This window comes from Thermobia domestica, chromosome 18 (assembly GCF_964235325.1).
Source record: "Thermobia domestica chromosome 18, izTheDome1.hap1.1, whole genome shotgun sequence".
NCBI lineage: Eukaryota > Metazoa > Arthropoda > Insecta > Zygentoma > Lepismatidae > Thermobia > Thermobia domestica.
In genome coordinates, this window is record NC_137471.1 from 69,247,013 (window position 1) to 69,274,473 (window position 27,461).

A 27,461-nucleotide genomic window follows, 5' to 3' on the forward strand; every position below is an offset into this window, starting at 1 on the left:
GACTGGCAAAATAACTATATAATGTATAAATATAACTACTTTGGCGTGTTTAAAATCTGCTGTGGTTAAGCTATCGTCAACATTTTTCCTTTTTTTTTTTTTTTTTTTTTGTGGTACGTATTTTATATTTTTGCTTTTCATTTTATTTACATCAGCAGCAAGAACATTTTGGTCTCTTGTCATTTTAGAAGATTCTTGTAGTTTATTCCAGTTTCTGTATGTAAGCTATTGCCTTTAAGCAAGATCTTAGACTACCATTTTCTTCATAGTGGCGCTTCACTGTTCTTTCAAGGCTTTCATCATACTTTATGTACTTCTTCTTCCTCTTGGAGCTTCGAATGTTTAACTCTGACCTCAAAAATGCACAGTGTGATCTCTCGGCTTCTTCTCTCAAACAAATAATGACGTCTTTAACGCGCGGGTTTGGTCTTCCTAATAGTGTGTTTAGCCGGTTGTTCCAACCCTCTACGGCATTTGTAGTTCGGTGTCGTTTATTATTACAATTCCACATTGTTACTGGAATGTCCTCGTTTTCCAACCAATTATTTACAAAGTAATCGAAGAAAAGAGTTAGCTTCGTTGATTCTGGGGCTTCTGAGTGTATTTCCAGCCAGCCATCGTACACTTCCTCTGGTTTTAAGAAGGCCAGAGCCGCACACATGCGTATATACAAACATATTTCCTTATTCTGTCGATACTCCACCGAAAGTCCTATCTCCTGAACTTTCCGCCAAAGGCATTTCTTAAAATGAAAGAAACATCCACTGATTTCTGTCGCAGGAAATACTTGGCGAAGCGCAGATATTGCCGACGATTCAAAATCCACGTTCACTATTTCTGGTTTCCACTCCGGAACAGACTGAAGGATGAGTCGAAACAAACGAACATATATTTCTTAATTTTTGTTGGGTAATAAAGCAAAGACTACCGGATTGATGTTGGTTTCTTCATACGTACTGCCACCCTTCTAGAGGAGGCACTGAGGAGTGGCGAACGCACCCAGAATCTTCCTTTTGAAAGAAGTTTTATATATATCTTTTTCCTACAGCCTTTAAACAAGCGCTCCGTTAGGGACTAATTTATATATTTTACTCCTCATGGAATATGGATTTCTCTCAGGATTAGAAACCTGCTTGTGTTTGATTACTTTTGAAAGTATATTTTAACATCAAAAGATGATATTATATTACGAACGTTTCTATTCTATCCATTAATTAAATCACATCTAAAAGTGAGACAAGTGTAATATCAGAGAAGGGGGATGGGATAACGAGTCAGTTGTTACGCCATGCCAGCTCTGTTGGCCCGTGTTTCACGATGCGGGCAGGTGTTTTCACGATTCATCTTACAAATATCTCCCAAACCGTTACTCCATGTTAAAAATCTTAGTGAACCTTCTTTGTAGAAGTAGTCTTAGAAATAAAATGAAAAACGAACAAACAAGCCAGACTGTACGATAACGAAAATATGAGTGATACCGTAAACGCTTCCAGAGGGAGGGGGTCTCGATTTTTACAAATATCCCCTAACCAGTTACTTCCAGCTATAAATTGTACTGAATCGTATTTGTACTACGTAATCTTAGGGGGGAAAAAAGAGTGAACGCGCTAGGGTATATAGTAACGAAGATATGAGTGATGCCATAAACGCTTCACAGGGGTGTTTAGGAGAATAGCGGGATAAGCATCGGGGAGAATTTAGGAGAATTTTGAGAAATTATACCTTTACATGTGTGCTAACGATTGGTAGATAATTCATCTTGCTACAAATTTGTTCTGACATTTTCCCTTCATTGACCGGGCTAGTGGGCAATATATATATATATATATATATATATATATATATATATATATATATATATATATATATATATATATATATATATATATATAACCGGGTCACGGATAATTCGCAACAGAAAATGAAAAGGGGTCAATTCCCACCAGGAAAGCAAAAGGAGATAGGTTATTCGTTATACGTACAATATACCTAATAAGAAAAACACTTGTAGATGAAATATAAGCTTTAGAAATATGAACTACTACTACTACAACTATTATATTATTACTATTATTATTGACCATATAGATTCGGAGGCCAATTCACCAAAATCTGTTGACTCCATTCTTAGAAGCCCATTATTATTATTATTATTATTATTATTATTATTATTATTATTATTATTATTATTATTATTATTATTATTATTATTATTATTATTAGTTTTGAAATACTAACAGCTGAACTTCCTATTTGCTACTTATTTCCTATTTTGATGAATGTTGAACAATGACTTATGAGAAATGATAACTTCGATTAAAATTTATTGTGATTACAGAATTTAGCTTGAAGTACCGTGATGAATTCAATATGCTATTTCGATGACAGCAGAAATTATATTCTTTTGACACACATATTCATATGGCCACGTCTCTCGCAAGAGGAAACCAAAAGTGTCATAAAATTCCTGACGTAAGTTGTTAATTTATCACATCATTAACTTCACGAGTGATCAAAATGATGTGTTTGTGCATATAGCTTTCATTTTATTTATAGACCCTATTAATTGCTGTATATTGATATTTTATTGTTTGTGAAGTCAGTGTCAAGATTTTGTATCCTTGGCCTTTTTCTTTTGGCGCGAACATTTTTTTTCACTCATTCATGTCTGCATACTTTCTTTCATCTGTAGCGAAATGGATCCTCAGAAATGTGCATCGGAATATATAAAAGAGCAACCTTTGTGTAGATTTAGGCCATCTGTCCCGAAGGAAAAGAAAGGATGTTTCCATGCTTCTTTCCTACCGCGTAGAGTCTTTGTTTCTTCAATTCCCAGTTTCAGTACAGTGCAGTTTATTGTACGTGTAACATGGAGCACGCTGCTAGTACACTTGGAGTGGAAGAGCAATTTGTTTTTTTTGTTCTTATACCTACCGTACTTGTAGCATGTAATTATGCTGCTGCTAGGAATGGTAGGAAGCGACTATGGGTGAGGGATTGGATAAGACGTCGTTATGGCCATGGTATTCACTCCACTCTTTTACCAGAGTTGAGGATCAATGACAGTCATTCTTATTTCAACTACTTACGAATGACTGACGAAAGTTGTTCTTTGTTCAATGACGTCACTCATGATGAAAGAAACAACTGTCCATAGGCGGTCAGAATCTCACATACAGATGGATGTATGAAATATATAGCTGACGTATATAATATACGTATACATGTGTAGTATACGGAAGTTTGTTAGATGTCAGACACCCTGCAGCGACATGATATAATGTCTAAATGAGAAAAAGGCAGTAACTATGTAGTATATGGATAACGTATGCTTCGTACAGATTTCCGTACTAATCGTAAGGATTCCATATATTTGTACAACATACCGCTGTCCGAATAACGGATTTTTCTCAGTGTACACATAATTCTATACTATATGCAATAGTATCATATATACTTTGATTTTCATATTTATATTGTCAATGTAAATAGCAACAATACAAAATATCAATATTAATATCAAAATACCTGTATGTTTTTTTGTAGTTTCAATCAAATCATAGGGTCAGATAATGGGGGATCAGGGCCGTCTTACGCATCCTTTTGCATTGTTTGCTTAATATATGGCCAAACATGTCTTGAGGCTGTGAACTGTGGAACCTTTTACGTACTGCGAGCAGTGGCGGTTTTAGCGGGTAGACACGGGGCTACCCAAAAATATATAAAACTGAAAATATATAAACACTAAAAGATATAGTAAAAAGTAAATATATTTTCACTTTTTCTATTAATGGTATTTTAAATAATTATTTAATAAACAGCATCAACAACTACTGTAAAAGTAATTTCCTATTGTCATTAATCAATCGAATGTGCATATGTATCCATACGCGAGGAGCGGACCTACCCAAAATTAAAATCCTAAAACCGCCCCTGACTGCGAGCTTTAGCATGTTGGAGGTGAACTACTGGAAAACAATACAATTGAAATGACTTGATACTAGACCGAAGTTTGTTTTATCTTTGTTTCAGCTATAATGTCAAACGGTTTACTTGCAACTGAGTCAGTCAATTTTCAATTTCTATGCAGTTAGCTATCTTTTTTTTTCTTTAATCACATTCATTTTTACTGATATAGATGTGAATAACGCTGCTAATAAGAGAATAGTATCTAGTTATTTTTCCAAGAAGAACAAGTAGAATAACATCTAAAATTTATGATAAAACTAAAAGAAAGAGTTATTCTTCTTACAGAATTATTGCGAAAAAATGAAATGAAATCTTTAAGTTTTACGTCCCACGGTTATGCCGGTTATTCTAAAGGAGACGGTGATGAGATATGAATGAAATGGTGGAATGAAAAAAGTGGGAGGAAACGGGAGAACCCCGAGAAAACCCAGGAGCATGGGGTTTGTCCACCACAAAGTCCACACGGCGCGAGCTGGGATCGAACCAGATACCCCAAGAAACGGAGGTGAACGCTCTACCACTGAGCCACCGCAGTTTCTATCTACAATCAAAATATAGGCATAATTAGAATAATTGCAAAACCTAAGGATTTCTGCTCAAGTACAACCCTGAAAACTATGTACATCGGTTCAAATTTCCATTTAATCCATCATATATATATATATATATATATATATATAATATTATTTGGTGACAATCAGTTTATCGGAAAAAACATTATTATTATTATTATTATTATTATTATTATTATTATTATTATTATTATTATTATTATTATTATTATTATTATTATTATTATTATTATGAAAATTAGTAATTGTGAAAGATAATAACTTCGATTAAAGCTGCTATGATTACAGAATTTAGCTTGCAGTACCATCCTGAATTCAGTATGCTATTTTGATATCTGTGAGGAAGCTAAATTATTTCGATGCCTACATTCATGGAACCGAGCTGTTAACAAAAGAAGAGACACTTGTTTTCCCTGGCAGTCGTAAAAATGTGTATTTTGACTCTTCCCCCTCCAGCCCAAAAGAAACCGTTGTTTCGGAAGCGGCGCAACTGGATTTTCTTTTATGTCAGCGGGAGGGCGATAGCAGGTAGCAAGCAAGACGGCCCAAAAAGTTGGACACTGTTGAACTTCTTGCAAGATGGAAAAAATGTTTTATGACCCTTTCAAGACTGTGTGTACACGGGGAAATATGGTAGGGTTTCAAGATTTTTTTATGACAGCTACAAGATCTTGTACATACAAGATCTTTTATGGTGTACACGGGGTTTTATTCCTTTCCAGCCTGCACTCACTCAAGGTCAACTTTTTCCTTGAAGTGGTACGTTTTGTCGCGGATTAAATATCTGAAATGTTTTAATTAGTCCATGACAGGTTGTAATTTATATAAGTGGTACGTTTTGTCGTGGAATACATATCAGAAATGATTTAATTAATCCATGACAGGTTGTCATTTATGACAGGTCATCAAAAGTGGTACGTTCTGTCGCGAAAATTCAAGTGGTACGTTTTGTCGCTGGTACGTTTTGTCGGGACACCCTGTTACACCCCACAGGTTCACGAACAGATGGAACTTCCGCCGATGTGAGTGCTCTCCAGATAATGTCATTCACGTTCGAATGCCTCATATGTCTTCCGGAGCTACTTATGCAAGACAGACCGTGTAGACCATTCTGCTTGACTGATGCACCACATTTAGAGCAGTTGTGTGATTCACAGATGTCTACTCCTAGGCGAAGTGCAACTGCAATACGAAAACTTTCGTTTGGAAGGTGCAGTCCTAGGGTAGTTTTGACTTACGTGTTGAGCTTCCTCGTGGCTAAGCGGTTAGCGTACGCGTCTTCGGCGTAGTAGACCCAGGCTCGATATCCAGCGGGAGCTCATGTGGTTCACATTCTAGGTTAAGCTGTAGGTTCAAATCTGTAGGTAAACTGAAAATTAAATCTAATCGCTTATGGCCCTAATAACAAACCATGATTTTGGATAAACCCCCTTAGAACAGTTAATTTTAACGCGTACCTTGTTTCCATACTAGTGTTTCGAGAGCATCTTGGGTAAAAATGTCTACTTTTAGTATTGTGTTAGAGCCAATATTAGCTGGAGAATTGGGGGCGAAGGAAAAATTTATACGATATAATAATTGCACCAAAGCTTCCGGCCCATTGTACACTATAGATTAAAAATAATGCTTAATTAGAAGCCCTAATTGATCACATTTTACAATTTATTTATTTGCTTTTTGAGTTCGCTCACCAACCACCCCAAACTACTTACCACATATCAGTGGCGGATCTAAAGGTAAAAACTGGGGGGCAGCTAGAACCCCTACATGATAGGTATATCATGACTTTACGCAAATAATTTTATATCCCCTTCATGTATATTTCCCATCTTAACTGTTGTTTGAACAGTTGAATAATTCTACCAGATGAGCTAGTCAAAGAGAAATTGCTCTACCATATGAATGTATCTCAAATGTCATTTTTTAAAAAAAGATTTTTCTGGGTTTTTGAATTAGTTCTTCAATTCAAATACTTTTTTTTCATGGAGCTCCTTCTTGGCTAAGCGGTTAGCATACGCATCTTTGGCGTGGGAGACCCGGATTCAATTTTCGGCGGTAGCTCATGTGGTTCGGATTCCATGTTAATCAGTAGGTCCACGTCTCATATAGCCTCGTTGCTGAACGGGACGTTAAACTCAAAATCAACTCAATCAACTCCTTCTCTTCGTGTAAAAAAAAAAATATGGCAGAAAACACGCAAAGAAGTGACAATTTCGTGAATATGAGGAACATGAATATTAATTATATGAATACTCATTTTTCCGATTACGAATAATATGTATTATTCAGCAAAACTTCGAAAGTAATAGCAAGAAATTGTAACAATTAATTTTTGTTTCTCTTGTAAAATAAGAGAAAGCACACATCTTTATTGGGTTTTGTTTTTATTTTCTTTTGATTTTACTACCAGCATACAGTGACACGATACATAATCGTGATCCATTCAAGACCTAATTCGTTGATTGCCTGCGTTTACAAGTTGAGTTACAATTCTCATGGGTCCTGCAGAAGATTCCAACTTAACTCTCTCCCGATGAATATTATGCCTAGAATGAACGTTGACATTATGGACTTCAAGTATTATTTTACATATTGCATGACAGAAAAACTGCAACTGAAAATATATCTAATTTTTCATAAATTTTCCAATAAAGAATAAAAGGCGACACTCGCTGTAAACTTTCAAAACCAAGGGCGCCGATTTCTCTGTAACTTTTTTTGGGGGGGGGGCATTCATAAAAAATACATATAACAATACGTATGACAATAACAAATACGTATTCAAAATAATTTTCATAAAAATACATGGGGGCCACATGAGCTTTGGGGGGGTCCACGGCCTCCCCAGGATAGGTGCCCTTGTTCAAAACTATATAGATAATAGGCTCAATTATTTTTGTCATTGAAAAAAACTGGAAGGCCTAGACTCCCCTCAGCCTCGGGCAAGATCCGCTACTGTCATATATTATTATGCAGCTATTCAAGAACTTCGCAGGTTGTGACATCTATTAGCATCAGGTAGGTACGTGATTGCGCACGTGGCGATATCTGATAGCATGATTGTTAACTATTAAGAATTGCCGTGATGCACTAAGATATTTGCCCTGTATTATATGGGATTCCCATCGAGCCTCTTATTTTTCTTACAACCAGCACTACACATTTCTTTGCAGGGTTGCATAATATTCTAGGATAAAAATGGAACTATTTTACCTTAGAGTTCGATACTCTTTTCCTATTATATGAACTTCAATTTGTATTTGAAATAGTTAATTCGCTAAAATTTCTACGAACTTCTTAGCAATACCTGTACAGTTTTAAAAAATAGCATGCGCGTGTGCAATAATACAACAATCAACGTTATAAGATAAAGTATCTAAAATAAAAAAAAAAAATTCTATCACAACGGCTTTCAGTAATTGCCTAGCATTTCCAAAGAGGGGAATCAAGATAGCGATCGGCTTGTTAAGTATTGGAGCGTCATGTTCTTTAATTATTTCAATTTTAATTTTAAATTTTACTTTTAGATCTAATTTAGTTTGTCATAGCCTTTATATTATATTACATAATTTTTATGTCCGGAGCCTCTATCTTTTGACAATCACAGTTAAGAATTCCATAAAAGACACAGTAAAGGAAAGAATAGAACTGGGCAACAAAGCATGCCACTTAAACATGAGAATATGTAAAACTTTAGTAAGATCGGTAGTAACATATGGCTCGGAAACATGGCCACTGACCATCGGCGCAAATCTGTCTTCAACATTGGGGGCGACACGTAAGACCATTCCCATATGATTATATATATATATAAGCGATGTTCAAAATATTTATGAAGTTGAAAACAATGCTGTGGAGGATCAGGAGAGCAGAATTGTCTTCAGTGGCGTATTTAGGGGCAGGGAGTATCAGGCTGAAGCTCCCCCGAAATAAATTTGTTAGTTTTTCGCATTCAACGTACAACAATAATCCTTCTTACCATTTCTAAGAATGTCATTGACTTTCCATTTTCTTATGCTCTTTGTTCAGAAATAATACTGTATTTGTCAAATTTCATTCCATGTAAGAACTGCGTCCTTTTGTTCTTTCTTTCGTACTTTCTACTTTTCTGTTTCTTTTTCTTGATGTTACTATCTTCCGTTTCGCCTGTCATTCTTTATCGACCGTTGTCAGTTGTGATTCAAGTCAGCTATCATCAGTAACACCAAAACTAAGAGAAGTTAACAAGCGAAACTGGTGTTCCACACCAACTTGCGCGGATATCAACATGACGGGACTTTAGTTATTATAACAAAGTAAAAAAAAAGGAAGGAAGCGTTTTAAAAGAAGGAAGTGTTTGAATTAAAGAAAATCAAAATAGGAGAATAATTAGCCCGGGAAATTAGGTAGGCCAAGAGGATGCTTCCTTTTTCTTGTAGGAATAGAATAAAGGGTTAGATTCACTCGTAATCTTTTTGTATCATATCATATAGGATTTATCGGTCTGCAATTCTTGCAATTATAACTTCAATTTATGCATAAATTAAAATACTGCATATTTAATTCTCAGACTCAGGTGGGCAATTGATCACATCCTTCCCTGTGTTGGGCATAGCCCCTCGAAACAAAATCCTAAATACGCCATTGGTTGTCTTCAACATTGAGAGGTGGACAGATTTGAGGCTTATTCTAGAAAAGGGAGATAAAACTCATATTACGGTAGATGAATCTGAGGTGAACCTGTTGTAGAGCATATTATATATTAGGCGATGTAGATAAAGTAGTAGTACATATCAGTATTACAAATCACTACCGTGAACACATTCTGAAATCTGAATACATGCTTATTTATAATTGGTATGTTTCTAATTAGGTATCCACAAAGATTTACCTTAAAATTGTTTTTAATAATATACATAATGACCCCCAAAACTACGAAGAAATAATATCAATTACGCATGATGCAACAATACTCTTATTTGAGCAAAATGATGACAGTCTCAATAACATTACAGGAATCGTTACAGAAATCTGAAGCATGTCATATACTCTTTAGTTAACAGATGTAACCTCAAGATTATGAAGAAAAATATTTCAACAATTGAATTCTTTTCTTTGCTTACGAAGAATCCTCTATCAAAAGAAAACTTCGGACACGTGGAAATACCTAGAAACAAACCATGGTTCGACCAGGAATGCATTAAACTAGCAGAGAAGAGAAAACAGGCAAAATTACGTTGGCTACAAAATCCGAATAAAATAACTACACAAAACTTCGTAGACATCAAGCGGGAAACTTCCCAAACTTTTAGAACAAAGAAACGCGATTTTTGGAAGCTAAAATGAAGGAACTCGAAGATAATAGTAAAAATAAAAACATTCGGGACATGTATAAAGGGATCAACGGATTTAAGAAAGACTATCAACCTCGTGCTTATATTAAGGCAAGCTGACGGAACAGATCACAATGATACAGACAGCATTTTAAATAGATGGAAAGATTTCTTTGACGATTTGCTTAACACGTAGCCAAAAACTAATGTGCGTGGTGAAAAGGAGATACACACCGCAGAACCGTATATTCCAGAACCCAACCGAATATAAATAGAAATCGCTATAAAGAAATTAAAGGAACACAAATCTCCGGGTGTAGATGAAATTTCGGCTGAGTAAATTTTAGCTGGAGGCGAAAAATTGTGCAACAAGATACACAAACTCATTCTCCTTACATGGAACAAGGAAGAATTACCACAAGAGTGGAAAGAATCAATCATTGTTCCCACCCACAAGAAAGACGACAAAACTGACTAATAATTATCGAGGCATTTCTTTTCTGTCAACATCCTATAAAATCCTTTCAAACATTCTATTAGCAAGATTGACTCCATACGCATATGGATTTATTAGGAATTATCAGTGCGGCTTTAGACGAAATCTATCAACTATCGACCAAATATTTACCATTTGCCAAATACTCGAAAAGATCAACTATTTATTGATTTTAGAAACGCTTACGACTCGGTTAGGAAAGAAACATTGTACAACGTTCTTACAGAATTTGGAATACCGAAAAAGCTAATTAGATTAGGTTTAATAAAGACATGTTTAAATGCATCCCAAAGTAAAGTCCGGGTAGGAAAATCCTTGTCCACGAGCTTTCACGTTGAGAATGGCCTCAAACAAGGAGATGCCTTGTCGCTATTATTATTGTACTTTGTCCTGGAATACGCTATAAGGAAAATCAAAGATAGCAACCAGGGCATAGAGTTGAACGGTATTCACCAGTAAGTATTCACCAGGTTATGACGTACGACGATGATCTAAATTTAATAGGGGATGATAGGAGAACAATAGAAAGAAATGCAGAGGTCTTATTAAACGCTTGCTTGCAGGGAGGTGGGTTTAGAAGTATATGTAGAGAAAACCAAAAACATGGAAGTGCGTCGGAACCGCAATACGACAAATTATGAATGCGTTAAAATATTAAATAATACTTTTGATAAAGAGGATATTTTCAAATATTTAGGATCAATATTAACAGACGAAAGTTATATTCACGAAGAAATTAAATGTCGACTAAAAACAGGGAATTCGTGTTATTATTCAGTTCAAAATCTCTTGTCGTCGCGAATTCTGTCGAGGAATTTGAAGCTTAAAACATATAAAATGGTAATCATGCCTGTTGTTGTGTATGGTTTCGAAACATGGTCGCTTACTCTGAGAGAACATAGACTGAAAATATTTGAGAACAAGATCCTGAGACAAATATTCGGACCGAAGAGGAACGGCGAAACTTCACAGTGAGAAACTACATAATTTATACGGATTACCAAACATGTTAGGGTCACAAGTCTAGGAGGCTTAGGTTGGCAGGTCATGTAGCTAAGATGGAAGAAAGTAGAAATACTTTCAAAGTCTTGACTGAAAGACCAATCGAAAAATACCATTAGGAAGATCAAGGCGCAGATCGGAGGACAATATTAAGATGAATCTCGCAGAAATAGGAATACAAAGTAGAAACTAGATTTAGTTGGCGATGGATAGAAGTCAGTGGAGAGCTTTTGTGAACGCGACATTGAACCTCCGGGTTCCATGGGCCATATATTTAGCTTACGAAGCATGAGTAGATGCCTAGGCTGATACTACAAATAGATGAAATGCGCATTTACTGAAAAGATGGGTTCTACTGATATTGGATAGTCTATATACTCTTCGTGTGCTAGGTCCTATAGGGGTAAGGAGGAGATAAGATTTCACATCAGGTTACGTCATGGACAATCGCACACTTTCATTGTCATTAAAAATGGAAAAGCCAGGAGAAACCAACTTCATTTCACTTTCCTTTTTGATAGTCAGACACAAATCATCACGCTTATATGCAAAAAGCACTTTTCAAATCGGATTATTGGGAGAGCCTTCAACTCCAATGTTAAGGGGACATGTCCCCTAATTTCCCCAGAATTTGTGCCCGTACCTATTGCTGACATAACTTTCCGGCATGAGGAGAGGGGCATATCCTCCTCTGGCATTTATTGCAATTTGTGCCCATGTAGCGGGATTGGAATTAATACATATTGATGAGATTACTAAACGCACTAAAGCACGAAGTTCAGTTTGAAATACTACAGAATACGATTCTAATATATATATATATATATATATATATATATATATATATATATATATATATATATATATATATATATATATATATATATAAGAAAATAGAAAATAGAAATCAATTTCATCTTCCATTACTTTGTGGCAGGCGGACACGAGTCATCACACTTATCCCAAAAAAACGCTTTGCGCGTCAGATTATTGGGGGGGGGGGACAGTCCCGCAGATCCAAGATTGGGGGCATGTCCCCCTCGTCCCCTCTCCCGGGATTTGTACCAATGCCACTGACAATAGAAGTTGAGAAAAATCTTAGAACCTTCGAAAGAAGAATAGTAAGGAAATTTTACGGACCAATTAAAGAACAAGGAATCTGGAGAATCAGAACTAACGAAGAGAGAAACGACATAATAAAGAATCAGGATATAGTAAGGTTTATAAAATCTAATCAACTAAAGTGGAATGGGTTTGTTATAATCATGAAAAGGGACAGGATGCCATACAAAATCATGAAAGAAAGACTTTACTCCAGCAAAAGAAAAGGAAGGCCAAAAACTAGTTGGCTGGACGGAGTAGAAAGTGATTTTGAAAAATTGAAGGTTCGAGGATGAAAAAACATGCAGAGATCGGGAAGAGTGGAGGCAAATAGTGGAAGAGGCGAAAGGTCACCCAGGGCTGTAGCGCCAAGTGGTAAGGTAAGGAGCCTCTATCCCTCTGTTAAATTTTCAAATTCGTGTAAAAACAAATCTTTCGTCCGCAGAGCAGACCGTTTTGTCCATGTTGGAACGAGCCATCCATTCATTTATATTTTTTAACAAATAATATTATTACAAAAATAGTGAAACAGTCGACTGAACCATCAGGTTGCGACTTCCTTTATAAAATCCCTCAGTTAGGTATTAACAGATCTTAACATTTTGAAATAGCTTTAATTATGCACAACCAATTCTATATATTTTTTAAATATTTTTTTCTTGCTAGCCAATAGGGGCTATAGTGTCAGCAAAAGATTTCTGACAGCTAGAGGACCCTCTTTTGATGGCTATAGTATCCTGTTAGAGGGCCACACTCTCGTTTAGCTGGAGCTCCCTCGTGACTAAGCGGTTAGCGTACGCGCCTTTGGCGTGGGAGACCCGGGTTCGATTCCCGGCGGGAGCTCATGTGGTTCGGATTCCACGTTAATCAGTAGGTCCACGTCTCATATAGCCTCGCTGCTGAACGGGACGCTAAACTAAAATCAACTCAACTCTCTTTTAGCTGGTAGAGTTGAATGAACATAGATTAAGGATTAATATGTGAATGAACTAAGTGATATTTATTTATTATTATCATAAACTAGAACATTTTTATCTTTATGTTCATAGGGAGAATTAAAGCATAAGATGAATATCTAGTCAAATCGTTCAATTTTATTTCTCACAATTCTGTTTTTTTTTTTTTTTTTTTTTTTTTTTTTTTGCAAAGGTGAGGGATTAAGTTTAGGAAATTTCTTTAATCATCTATTTTTGTTTATATAATCATACTTGACTTCGTATCAAACAGACTAACCCCAGCCATTAGAGGGTTACGCCCTCTCTTTGGCATGCAATTCTGTCTAAAATAACTGAGCTTAACCTAAGATGCTCTCATATATCAACATCGTAAATCAGGAAGAATATTTCATTTAATTTATATAAATAAAGTAAAATTATGAAATGTTCTGCTTGCTTTACTTATAAATTCTGTTGGTTATAAACTTAGCCACAATTTTAGATGAGTTTGGCCATTTGTCCATACAATCTTCAAGGATTAACGGTAATGAGTACTAGTGCCATCTTTGTTTCTTTTACACTGTTGATTTGTATCGGAATTTATTTCTTCAATAAAGTTATGATACATGTCACTTCCTTTATTCAAACGAATTTGTATTATATTTAAAGTTTAATTAAATCGAATCGTGAAATACTAAAATAGCATATTACGAAAATTAACTTCAAATCGTTTAATTAAAATTGAAGAAGAAATTACAAATTAAAGCATTGAAATTTCAGTTCATTTAATAATAATAATAATAATAATAATAATAATAATAATAATAATAATAATAATAATAATAATAATAATAATATAATTTCCAGAATAAATCAATGGAATTAGAAGAATAAAGATAGGGAAGATATTCTATACCGTTAACTAATTTTATTTATAAAGTACCGGTAGCCAGGGGCGGATCCAGGGGAGCGATCGAGGCGATCGCCCCCCCCCCCAGAGGAGGAAACTTTCTTATTTTATATATAAACAAAACACATCCCAGAGTTTGGAGCTCTTAAATGTAGCTCTAAGTAGCAGTATTACAATCCACGACCCCCCCCCCAGAAGTCCGTTCTGGATCCGCCGCTGCCGGTAGCAGCCTTTAACAATTTAAAACACTTGACATACATGCTATACACGCAGACATATCGTGGATTATCATCTTTAAAAACAATATACTTCCTTCTTTCTATTATTATTATTATTATTATTATTATTATTATTATTATTATTATTATTATTATTATTATTATTATTATTATTATTATTACGTCTCATGTCAAGCGCTGCAACACCACAACGAAAAGCATTTTCCATATAGATTGCGTTCGAAGATAGAGGTTAGTTACGTTACTTAAAGGTTGACTGAAACGAAGCCACGCTTATTGTTGGAGCATAGCGACATTTTCTTCTTCACTTACAAGGAAAGCTATCCAACTCCTCGACGAGCATCCCATTGAAACTTGCATAAGTGGAAGAACATATTGAAAGATGGAAATATGTTTACTCTTACGATTCGCAACGTCGTCGAACCGGAAGTAGAATGATTGTTCCCCCATAGCCCCTGAAAGTTATGTACTCTGGTCATACATGCCAGAATGTTATCCACTGGAACCTGTTTTTCAGCAAGACAAATATTGCAAACTCAAGATGATAACAGTCGGTGGTGATTGGGATCTCTAGTACGTCATTGACGCAAATTGATGTCAAATGGAACACGATACACGATCGTAAGTTTCTAACGAGCACGTTTACCGGATGGAGACACACTGAAATTATAACGCAAAAATGGCTTTGTATGATGATTATTATTGTTATTAGTATGATTATTATTATTATTATTATTATTATTATTATTATTAGTAGTAGTAGTAGTAGTAGTAGTAGTAGTATGATTAGTATTATTAATATGAGCATTATGATGAGCAAAACTAGTAATAATGAGAAAAGAACAACAAATGTATTGTTAGACCCGTTTAGTAACGAAGGACTTCGGACCGTCTTGAGTATCCTCTAGCACTGCTATAAAGGTTTTAAAATCCACAGACAACCATACCCCTGCCGGGATTCGAAGTCGGGACCCTTTAGTCGCTGGGGTATTGTTGTCTCATTATGGAACCAAAGTACAAAACTATCAGGGGCTATAGGGGGAGGATCATTCTACTTCCTGTCCAACGAAATTGCGAATCGTAAGAGTAAGCATATTTCCATCTTTCAACATGTCCTTCCACTTGTGCAAGTTTCAATGCGATACTCGTCGAGGAGTTGGATAGCTTTCCTTGTTAGTAACAGTGCTTAAAATAAAACACCAATATTGTTTATTGGTACTAGATTCACGACTTTACACGTGTATTACCAGTTTTGCTATTCTAATTTTTTAACAACCGGGTCTCTCTCTCTCTGTATATATATATATATATATATATATATATATATATATGTGTGTGTGTGTGTGTGGTGTGTGTGTGTGTGTGTGTACCTGACAGATATACTAGACAGATACGTAGATAGATATAATTCTCTTCTGACATGTAGCGACCTACACAGCATAAAAATGGTGTGACGAAATTATGTTGCACTTCGAATATCTTGAAAACGAATTATCCAAGATGGATGATTGTCAAAAAGTACTTAAAAGACATTCATCCAGCAATGGATCGACAATTGTTAATAGTTTCAAATATATATACAACTCTCACTACTTCACTCATATGATTCCAGCTGTCATTCTTGATATCTGAGCATTTGAGATATGGAAAGAACGTCCATACCTTCTGAGAGATTTATGTTTAACCCTGTAAGAATTTCTAAGAACAAAGACACTTAAAATAAAATTTACCGTTCCCAAGGCCCTCCATAAATCTTCTAGTACGTACAGAGCAAAGTAATGTTCTTCAAATGGGTCAATTGTTTTTGGTTGTGAAAAATTTGTATTTTACAAGCACTCCCTTCCAGCACATTATACTTGTTATACTAATAGAAATACAGAAGATACAGAAATCTTATCTGCATGGTTTATTTTTGATTGCCAAAAATGAGTTTTGCTACGTGAAGTTGCCACCGCCCACTTTGTTTTATGATATAATTTGTTTATAAATCCTGAACAAACGAAAATTTTGTGAGAACAATCGTGAACAAACGATATGCGTGGTTTAGTTTTTAAATTCTGAAAATGAGTTCTGCTAGGTTTAAACACATACTTTGTTTGACTTCTTTCTTTCATGCTGGCTTGGTGATGTGTGTGTGTGGATGCACGTATGTAGGTTTATCTCGGTTTAACAAACCCTCCAGCCCAAGAAAAAAAGTTACTAGCTCACATCCCACAATAGAAATCATTTACTTAACTTCGGTATGATATTAAATTCTAGCTCGCAGCAATTAACCACTCGCCCGAGTCTAAACCTATTATTGTGCTAACAGGAGTGAAAAACAAATGGGGAAAGAAATTTGGGTACTTTCCCCTATACTAGATATATCGGTTATTAACTCGGAATTTGTAAGCAAAGAAAACACGGTAATTGTAAGAGACGTATCAGAAGTACTTTTAAAAAAATAATAACTATGGCTAGTTACAAATTTCCTCCATCTTTGAGGTAATTTGTCGATATCATCAAAATAAAACTTTTAGAAGCAAACATTTCAGAGGCCTAATTTTCCACATCTTCATACGTTTAGAAGTGCTGCTTAGAAAACGCACGAGCCATCAATCGGATCAAGTGGTAATATAGAGGCGCAAGATCTAGTAAATTCGGCGGCTAGAGTAATACTTCCCAGGCAAGATAATTTAGCGTAGCTTTAACTGGTTTTATGAGAGTGTTGATGCATTATCATGAAGTAAAATTCATTTCTCCTGGATCACTGTGATTGTTTTACAATCAAAGCGTCATTCAATTGATTATTTGTTGTCGATAGAGGTCCCTATTAACCGTTTCATTGGATTTTAAAAGCTCATATTAAACTACACCTTACTGATCCCGTCTTCTTTCTGTAGTGATTTGGTCTTGCATTCTACGTTGATGGTTGACCTGAACTAATTCATGATTTTGTGCGTTTAGGATTCTCAAAATAAAGCCACTGTTCATCACCAGCCACTATTGAACGCAGAAAGAATTTGCTTTCGTGCTCGTTGAAGCAAGAGTTCAGTGATTATTCTCCTGTTTCCCATTTGTTTTTCAGTTAATTAATGTAGTGCCTATTTTCCTTCCTCTAGAAAGTTCCCATTGTTTGTAAACGATCGGAAATTATTTGCTATACAACGTTTAATTTTTCTACAAATAGTTTCTGAATTTGACGCATATCTTCATGCAATAATGCTTATAAGTGCTTATTTTCAAACCTTTTCTGTTGATTTCGCCATTCTTTGTCTTTAACATTGAAATCACCACTTTTAAAGCGTTTAAACCAGTGTTCACATGCATCTTGGACAGTGTTTCTTCCAGATATGCTTTTGGGGGAGCACTGACCTGCCGGAGTTCTGCGAGTGGCCCCGGAGGAGACCAAAGTAATAGGTCTGTAATATAATAATAAGAGAATAATACCAGCAGTGCTTCTCCAAGTACTAATTGTACCTCCGGAATATTTTTTTCTGAAAGAAACACTGATCTTGAGATGAAGCATATCCCCGAAGTATACGGTAAGTTTCAACAGCACTTGTCTTCAACATGGCGTCAAAATTAGTAAAGAATATTTATTTCCAGCTTTTCTCTTTTTTTCTTTTAACGAACGTCGACAAGTTTTGGAGTACAAATATCTACGATGTTCAGATCTTCGGAACTCTTCGCTTACGGGATTTTAAAGTTTCTTATCACTACAACAACATAGCATACATATTTCATCGCATCTATAGCAGAATTTCATTAACGGGTACACCTACTAGTCTGTTACCAGTAGCTGGAGCTGCTCCAAAGGAGCCAAAATTTTCAAAGAGGGAATTTTTGAGGGAAAATTTAATACGTATTCCAAATTTGCCTTTTTCCGTATATTATGAATACATTCTCATGGTAACATTCGAAACCTTGTCTCATTCTAAAGAGAAAGACGTATGAACCACATTAGTAAGACGAATAGTACTGAGTATTTTTTATTTTATATCCTACTTTTTCCCTAATAATGTATGAAATTTGGTATTGTCAAACAGGACTGAAAAAAACATTCTTTTCTTTAGTAACAACTGCAATAAAACTTGATTGACTATGTACCATAGTATGTTTCAAGATAGATTATAGTCTGGTACCTTTAGGCAGGGCTGTTCCAGTGGCTGGCGAAATTTTAAAAACGGCATTTTTAAAAGGAACATTGCCCTATTTTACCCCAAATTTCCCAGTTTACTCTTAGACATTAGCGTGATTGTTTATTATTAGGAATTAGTGTGACTGTTTATTATTAGGAATTAGCATGACTATACTATTAGGAATTAGCGTGACTGTTTAGTATTAGAAATTAGCGTGACTGTTTACTACTAGGGATTAGCATGACTGTTTACTGTTAAGAATTAGTTTGACTGTTTACTCTTAGGAATTAGTGTGACTTTGTTATTAGGAATTAGTGTGACTTTATTATTAGAAGTTAGTGTGACTGTTTATTATTAGGAGTTAGTGTGACTGTTTATTATTAGGAGTTAGTGTGACTGTTTATTATTAGGAGTTAGTGTGACTGTTTATTATTAGGAGTTAGTGTGACTGTTTACTATTAGGAATTAGCGTGACTGTTTACTATTAGAAATTAGTTTGATTGTTTATTATTAGGAGTTAGTGTGACTGTTTACTATTAGGAGTTAGTGTGACTGTTTACTATTAGGAATTAGCGTGACTGTTTACTATTAGAAATTAGTTTGATTGTTTATTATTAGGAATTACAGTGACTGTTTACTATTAGGAATTACAGTAACTGTTTACTATTAGGAATTAGCATGATCCTCTGACTGACAGAGGTTTGTCTTCTGTTATTAAGATTTATATACTTCATGTACACTTCATGAAATTGCAATTTTTTCAAAAAAAAAAAAACTCCACATGTGAAAACTTCAGTTTTTTTATTTTTCCATTGCATTTTATGGCAAAGTGAAACTTTCTTCTTTTAACTTAGGTTAATAATTTACCATTATAAAGATTTAAAAAGAAGTTTCTGATTATCATACATAGATAATAAACTTCTAATTAAACAGACAAAATTAATCTTTATGAACACTTCATTATAATTTTCTGGCAGTCGTTTTCAGTGGTAGTTTCAAAGCGACTGAGACAGTAATTCTGCCACAACTGAAACATAAAAAATCAACATTTTGTGACAACAGCTTATTAAAAGCTCCTCATAAGCGGGACGGAAACTTCGTTTTGAATCGATATATAAGATAAGAAAACTGTTATCACACTTCTACAGAAACTGTTACTAGTATTAGTATTAAGAGGCAGAGGCATTCTTCTCGTTATGCATCGCACGTTTAATAGAAGGTTGGAAAATGAGAGTTTATAACGGAGGTTTGGTTAATGTAAATGGTTACGTGAAATACCTCTTAAAACGAACTGGCTTAGACACCACTCTCACGTAATAGTTCGGCAAACAGCTAATTCTTGTGCAACACAATCTCTTTCTAACTATGTTCCTTCTACTCACGTTTCATTACTCAGTATACGCTCTTAAGCTCAGTATTGGATCACATCATATGGTTATTACAGTTACGAGTTTCTGCATATTTATCTGCACTTGTAGCTAGCAATATTTGACCATTCCTCTGGTCAAAGATTTGTTGAATCATAGTTTTTGGATAAATATGTACGATAAGAACTCTAGCACGTAATCTCTATATGTTGGTAAGTTTAGTAGACGCTCAAGATGGACAGCTTCCCTAATTCCTTTGTTAAGTTCATGCATAATAAACTTGTCATAACTTCAATATGCACTGTGTTTTATATTCATTATTGCTATCTACCGTACGTGTGTTAATGTCCAATGTAGCTAACAGCCTAATGCAGAAGCTTATATGTGGATTTTACCTACGTGTAGGTCCATACAAAATGTGGTAGATGCTTGAGTTTTCTTCCTAAGTTCCGCATGATGTTTTGGGATTTAAAAAAATAGTAAGCGAGGTAGGCCCTATCTGACAGTCAACAATTTGAATTCTAATTCTAAATAACCTTCGGTTTCTTTCATGTACTTACCTAAAAGTATAGCAGGCTAACGGTGTTGACTTCTATAGAAAACAACATATAAACAAACATATACCTACAGCTTTATATTTGTACTAGCCTTTGGCTAGCTGAGAGTTCTGCCTCAAGACGCACGCGTCTGATCGGCCTGCGATCTCGCATCTCTTATGTATTAACCTTTGCATCAGCAGTGAATTTCCTGCGTTTCCTTTTAATATTTTTTGAATTTGGCCAGCTGAGGGATTCGCCCCCAGACACCAAAGTTTGCTGGGCCTACAGACTCATATCTCTTAAACTTACAACTCTACCGGATTTCAAGTTTATTTTCCTATTTCAACCATCTAAAAGATAAGGTTTTGTATCCCAAGAAAACGCACATTTAAATAATATTTCTTCATCTCCCTTTTAAACCTCTTAAAAAAATCACTTCTGGTAATTCTCCCTCGGATTAGTCCAAGAAGACTACAGTCATATCAAATTTCAACATTTTAATTCTGCCCGGAAGTACCTAAACATTTTGAGGTGTATTTAGAATATGTCCCATATAAATAACATGGGAAACATTTATCAGTTCCCCATAAAACCATTCTAAAGTGAGAAATTTTTATTTTTGTTGATTTACTTAGGTAACGCTAACGAAAACATACTAGCATACCGAATTTCAAGTTTTTATTCCGATTCAAAGTACTTAAAATATAAGATTTAAGGTCCAAAAAAGATCCAATTAAATAACAGGAATTTCTTCATCTTCCCCCTTGAAACCCCCCAAAATTAAAAATATTAATTTTTTGCAATTTTCCTGTAAATTAGTTCCGGAAAACTACAATCATGCCGAATTTCAACTTTCCACGTGAACCGGAAGTACCCGTTATTTTATGTCAGTGAGTGATTTAGGATTTAGATTTCTGGGCTTTCGGCATCCATGGTCATTTAGCCTGGCACGTTTGAGGGATGACATCCCTCGGCAAGCACAATATCCGGAGAAAGGGAAGGAAGGAAGCGGTCTGGGACCTATAACTTAGGCACCATACCGGCATTTGAATGAGGAGAACCCACGGAAACCTCATTCAGGGTGGCTGGCGTGAAAAAAGCGTTTTTACACTTTTTCCGACCGGGAATCGAACCCGGGACCGCTCGCACAGAAGGCGAGAGCGTTAACGACTACGCTACAAGGGGCCACGGTCAGTGAGTGAGTTCATGTAGTTTTATATGTAGTTAGGATTAGGTTTTATTTTATTTTATTTTATTTATTTAACGATCACCAGATACAGCTCAGAGGCCATTTTACACTGGATATCCAACAACAACAACAATAACAATGGAAAGGATTTGGGAAGGTATCGGCCAGGGCCTGTTTTAGTAGGTACCATCCCGGCATTTGCCTGGTAGGACTGAGGGAAACCCTGGAAAACCTCAGTCAGGATGGTCGGCAGCGGGGTTCGAACCCACGACCTCCCGAATGCGAAGCCAACGCTCTACCACTTGAGCTACTTCGCTCGGTTTAGGATTAGGATAGGATATAAAATAGAAAAACTTCGGTAAGTTAATTTTATTGTATATTTCAGCCATTACCAGAGCCGTGCCGTGGAAAACCAGCGCCCGGGGCGAGAGTATACGACGGCGTCCCCAAACATATATTCCAAGCAATTTTTCCTATATTTTTCCTTTTTTCTCTTTAATTTTTCGCCTCCTTACTTTGGCGCCCGGGGCCGTCGCCCCGCTCGCCTTCCACCCACAGCACGGCCCTGGCCATTACAAAGTGAATTTTAAATGCACTTCTTGTCTTAACTGTCTTAAATGCAATACTATTAATTGTCTAAACATACATTGGCTTTATTTTTATATTTACTAACTGAAAAACTGCAGTTTGCCATAACATAAAGTGAAAAACAATGTTCTCAACGCTTTACTTACTTTCCTTCTTTCTATTGCCAATTTCTCGGGAGGAAAAAATATAATAAAAGATCCTTTCTACTCAACTTGAAAATTGGAATTGTCGGCCTCTCACTATGAACGTTCTTGTCCAATTACATTGTGCTCTCTTATGAACAAGGCAGAAGCCCCATCGATTCACTGACCGAGAATACAGAGGATAGAAGAAATGATGCTATGGGGGATGGGAACGAGACCATGCTTATGCTTGGTGCTTTACCGAGGCAATCTAATTAATTAAGACAGAGGTCTTGTCTAGCTTTTCTTAACTGGGAGACCGCCCTGCTCAACAAGTGAATACGCCGCTTCGCTCAAAAAGACTGCCCGAGGAGCTTTCCAAAAACATAATTTCCCAGCTTCTTCAATTCTGCGACCCCCGGGCAAGAACTCTGGCGGATAAAACTGTAAATTTAACAGCATCTTCTCACAATAGCGTTTGCGTTAACTTTCCAGAAGAAAATATTTCTTTTCTTTTCTTTCTTTTCTTCTTTTAATAAATAAAATGAAATTTATACCCTTTAGAAGTTAAGTTTCTAAAGTTGTCTAATGTACGAGGGCCATCCGGAAAGTGGTACCCGTTTGTGCAATAAAGACACAGTAGTACATATTAACAAATATACACATTTTTATTCGAAAGAGCATACTTTACACTAGTTCTCCACATAATCACCAAGCAAATTGAGGCATTTGTCATACTACCGTGTGACGAGTTTTTGTATTCCAGCGTCATAGTCCTCCGCCTCCAGCGTATTGAGATATGTAATCATGCAGATGGTCTTTGACTATTTCATGAACAATTGTTCGAGACACACTAGGAAAATGTTCACAGAGTTCATCAATTGTGACGCGCCGATCGTTCCCCACGCATTCGTCTACTGACCTTAGCAGTTCGTCTGTAATGACAGATGGCCTCCTTGAAAGCTCCTCGTTGTGTGTACTTTCCTCTCCAGGTTGAAGTTGCGACACCAGCGCCGAACAGACTACTCGTCCACATTGTCTCCATACACCTCCTTTAATTGGCGATGAATTTCACAAGGTCGAACGTTTCGTGCATTAAGAAATTTAATCACGGCCCTCACTTCACAACTGGCGGGGTTCTCAATTCGTTTAATCATTATAAACGAGCACAGACACAACACAGGCACTGCTAGCGTCACGCAACCTCTCACAGAGCAGGCAGACAAGCCACTGACGCGGTCTGACCTTACCCAGCGGGTCCCCGAGTCGGCAGCGCTTCATGCGGCGCAAACGGGTACCACTTTCCGGATGGCCCTCGTAGTTTTATTTCATTTGTCAATCGATTAGATACAATGTAGCTGCCGTGTAGTCAAATGGTTGTAGTGCCTAATTTGATGCATCCTGTTCCTGATTCCCGGTTGTGCCACATAATTGGAGCATGCGGCCGTATAACGGGATTTTCAATGGGACATCGACATTCAGGCTTCTTCTATTGCAGTTATTCTCAACCTAATTCCTATCACGACCCCCATTTTATTACATCCTCTTGCCAGCGATCTCCTTATAATTGCTGATTTGTAGTAAGCTTGCAAGAAATTTTTAATATACCTATTGCGGAGATCTCATGATATTCATCTATTTCTATAACAGTAGAATCCATTTTTTTGTATATAATGGATACAGTAACTTCCTTAAAAGCGAATGAATTGAAATTAAATTTGGCCAGTTAATTCATATTACAAATATCGCATCCGATCTATCATACTTTCAAAATGGAGGCTGTTTGAAAATTTTAAAACTTCATAACTCCCTTAATTTTGGGTCACATGGTAAAAAAAAAATAAAGTGATTTCTAATTTTGGTTTAATAAAATTAGTCGTAGAATATGGCAGTTTCTACGGTCCTAATTGAAAACAGCCCTATATGTGAGATGCATATTGACTAATTTAGTTTTGTTTGTCTCTTCTCTAAAATTAGTTTCGATGGAGATGACTGGTTTTCGAACTCAACGAGTCAATTGGGGCCACGGTGGCTCAGTGGTACAGTGTTGTCCTGTGGTGCATGGTGTCCCGGTTCGATCCCAGCTCGCGCAAAGTGAACTTTGCAGTAAGCAAACACCGTGTGCGTGGGTTTTCTCGGGGTTTTGCCGTTTTTTCCCCATTTTCTTCATTCCACCATTTCATTCATTTCTCATCGTCACCGTCTCTTTTAGCCTAAGCGGCATAACCGTGTGACGTAAAACTCAAGGATTTCACTTCAACGATTCAATTGTATTTCAATATGCAGTTCTCATTGATTTCACATCATACTTCGTTCATTTAAATTGATTTTTAAACAACTCTGCAGCTATTAAAAATAGTTAGTAGACCTAACCTGTGTTGTTCTTAGCAGTGTGTATAAAAATATAAATATATCTATCAGAACAAAATCCAAAATAATATTTATTTATTCATTTACAGAAGGTCGATCCGTGTATATGTGTCCAATTTTGAAATAGCACTAACCTTATGAAAATCCATGGGACCACCATCGGTTGCCCTCAATGTGATGGCCATGTGTTCTGGCAATAGCCCTGCACCGTAACTTCCACTGTAAAAGACTACGACGAAGTACAGGAAGTGGAATCTTCTCCCATTCCTCCCGGCAGGCTTTCCACAGGCACCCGAGAGTAGTGACACGACGAAAAGAAAGTGCCCTTTTCAGTAGACTAAACCCGCAGAAATCCATGAAACTGGCATCTGGCGATTTCACGGGTATATCATGAAATGGAATAGCACGAATACCGGTGTCTGTCTCCATCTGCTTTAGAAAGTTCTGGGTAGAACGAGATGTATGTGAGGAGGCCTTATCCATATGCACAGACACTTGCTTTATGGCATGCCCATACAAACGAGGCAGATCTTCTGTACAAATTGGGGTCAGTATATGTTGCTGAAAGAATGTAGAGTTGATTTTACAGTTTTTAGGGACCTGACGAATTGTTAACTTGCCCTGATAAGAGTAACCGGCGAACCATAAATCCTTTCGAGAAAGTTGCTTTGCAATGACGGATGAACGCAGGACGGCTTTTTGCATCTCGCGAAGTGTAAGTTATCGAGCGAATTTTGCTACAATCTGATAGATATACCCATGCTTTATCTAGTGTGGCCACAAACTTCCACTTTTTCCCAGATAGATGGCGTTCATAGAGGCGCCTGCTGTTGGTCTTTCTCTCACGGCGATGGGCCGCACTTAGGTAATGTCCATGACTTTTAAAGACCCTCCGGAGGTTTAATCACTCAGGGCTCGGTTAACAGTTGACTGTGGTATGTGGAGTCGAGCTGCCATCACACGTTGCGGAGGGGGATTTTCTTGTAAGGCCATTCGCCGTAACTTCTGAGCTACTTGTGGAGTCACTGTGGTACACGCTCGCTTCCTCGACCCCTTAGTGGGTGAATGCTTACCTGGTATGTCTTCTTTTTTATACTGTTTGATTATGTTCTTGATAGTCGTCGAACCCAATGCACAACCATTTTCTTTGCACTGCTTTTGAATTTTAGAAACCGAATATTTGGCGTGGAAAAGTCCAATTACGTAGCCCTTCCAAAAACGGTTCACCTTTGGAGCCATGGTGCACACGATACACAGTTTCGCTTGGCAGACGATAGAATGGACCTCCAGGTATAGCACACGCGTTTAACCACTTGGTTCGGTCGCTTCTGTGGTCAGGGGTACGGGTGTAAAATTGAACACATATACGCGGATCGACCTTCTGTATTTATTTTATAGTTCTTTCTTTGCACAATTTTCCGGTGGCACTTGTTACCTTGTTCAGCCACACATATCCCTTATCAGTGTTGACGCATCAATGTTTGAAAATCGAGAAACTTTGCAATTGATTTAATAAATCTCTTGTTTCTTTCCTTACAGTGCCCTCCACACTGCCGTTGCGCATTCTTTTGTGTCTTATAGTAGTAGCTACTGCTCTTGTCTCTATTGTCCAGGTGTAGAATGTCAATTCCATTATCTCAAATATTGACTTACGACTTAGTCATAAATTACCATAAATTACTCAAACTAAGGGGGATGTTAAGGGGATCAGAGAATGACAACTCACAGGGAACTAATATTGTGGAAGGTTATACTTCAATGCATAAATGAATCTCAAAAATTTCAAATGATAAAATAGTAACTAGATTGGGTGGAAGGTAAAAGAGGGAAAAGGGAAAAGAGATTTAACTATTAGGATAGGATACGAACACTCGATGATGCCGTTGTTGTTCCAATTGATGAAGATATTCTTCGAAGCTTCTGCTTGATCACTTGGTGTGGATGCAATAGAATCAATGTTATGTAGACGATTGAATTTCATATCAAGTCAAATTTGCCAGGGGCGGTAATTGTTGTATCTGTATCACAGCTCAATGATGATATTTAAAGGATGACCTGAGGTTCCTTCATGGGCTGCTTCTGCGGTGATGCACTCTTGCACGTTTCAAGTCCCGGACGGTCTGAAGAGAGTCAAGATAAGTTAATGCCTGCATTCTTCGTTTTACTCTCTTTTCAACATAAGAATACCTCAGCAGACTAAGGCTATGCTATTACTGTATTGTACAGGTTATCGCTTAACATCCTCCGTGCTTTTGCAAAATAATAATAATAATAATAATAATAATAATAATAATAATAATAATAATAATAATAATAATAATAATAATAATAATAAAAACATTAACTTTGGTTCTTAACATTCCAAATATAAAAATACTGCTACCAAAACAAGTTAGTTTCGTTTCATATTCTGAGAAAACGTTAAACTTTCAATTTAATAGAGAATCAAATATTATGATAGATTTATCACCAAATGTGATAGATTTATTAGTTTCTGTTTCAATAGATATAACAGAGAGAAATGACGTACTTAGGTAGATGGATGGATGTTGCAGTAAGTCAGTGGGTGGTCCGTGGAGGGATTTCCTGTATGGAGGGAGCCATAAAATCCCCCTGGACTATATATCGT

General features: G+C 36.4%; 2 protein-coding genes across 2 annotated transcripts in view; one reads left to right on the forward strand and one right to left on the reverse strand.

The window, feature by feature from the left end:
• LOC145676060 (uncharacterized) overlaps nucleotides 1-27,461 on the forward strand; it is a 1,660,834-nt gene that overhangs the window by 307,945 nt on the left and 1,325,428 nt on the right. The window lies entirely within an intron of this gene.
• On the reverse strand, nucleotides 203-661 carry LOC145675121 (uncharacterized). The gene has a single exon (XM_081745491.1). The coding sequence runs from the start codon at nucleotides 659-661 to the stop codon at nucleotides 203-205; it is 459 nt and encodes a 152-aa protein (XP_081601617.1).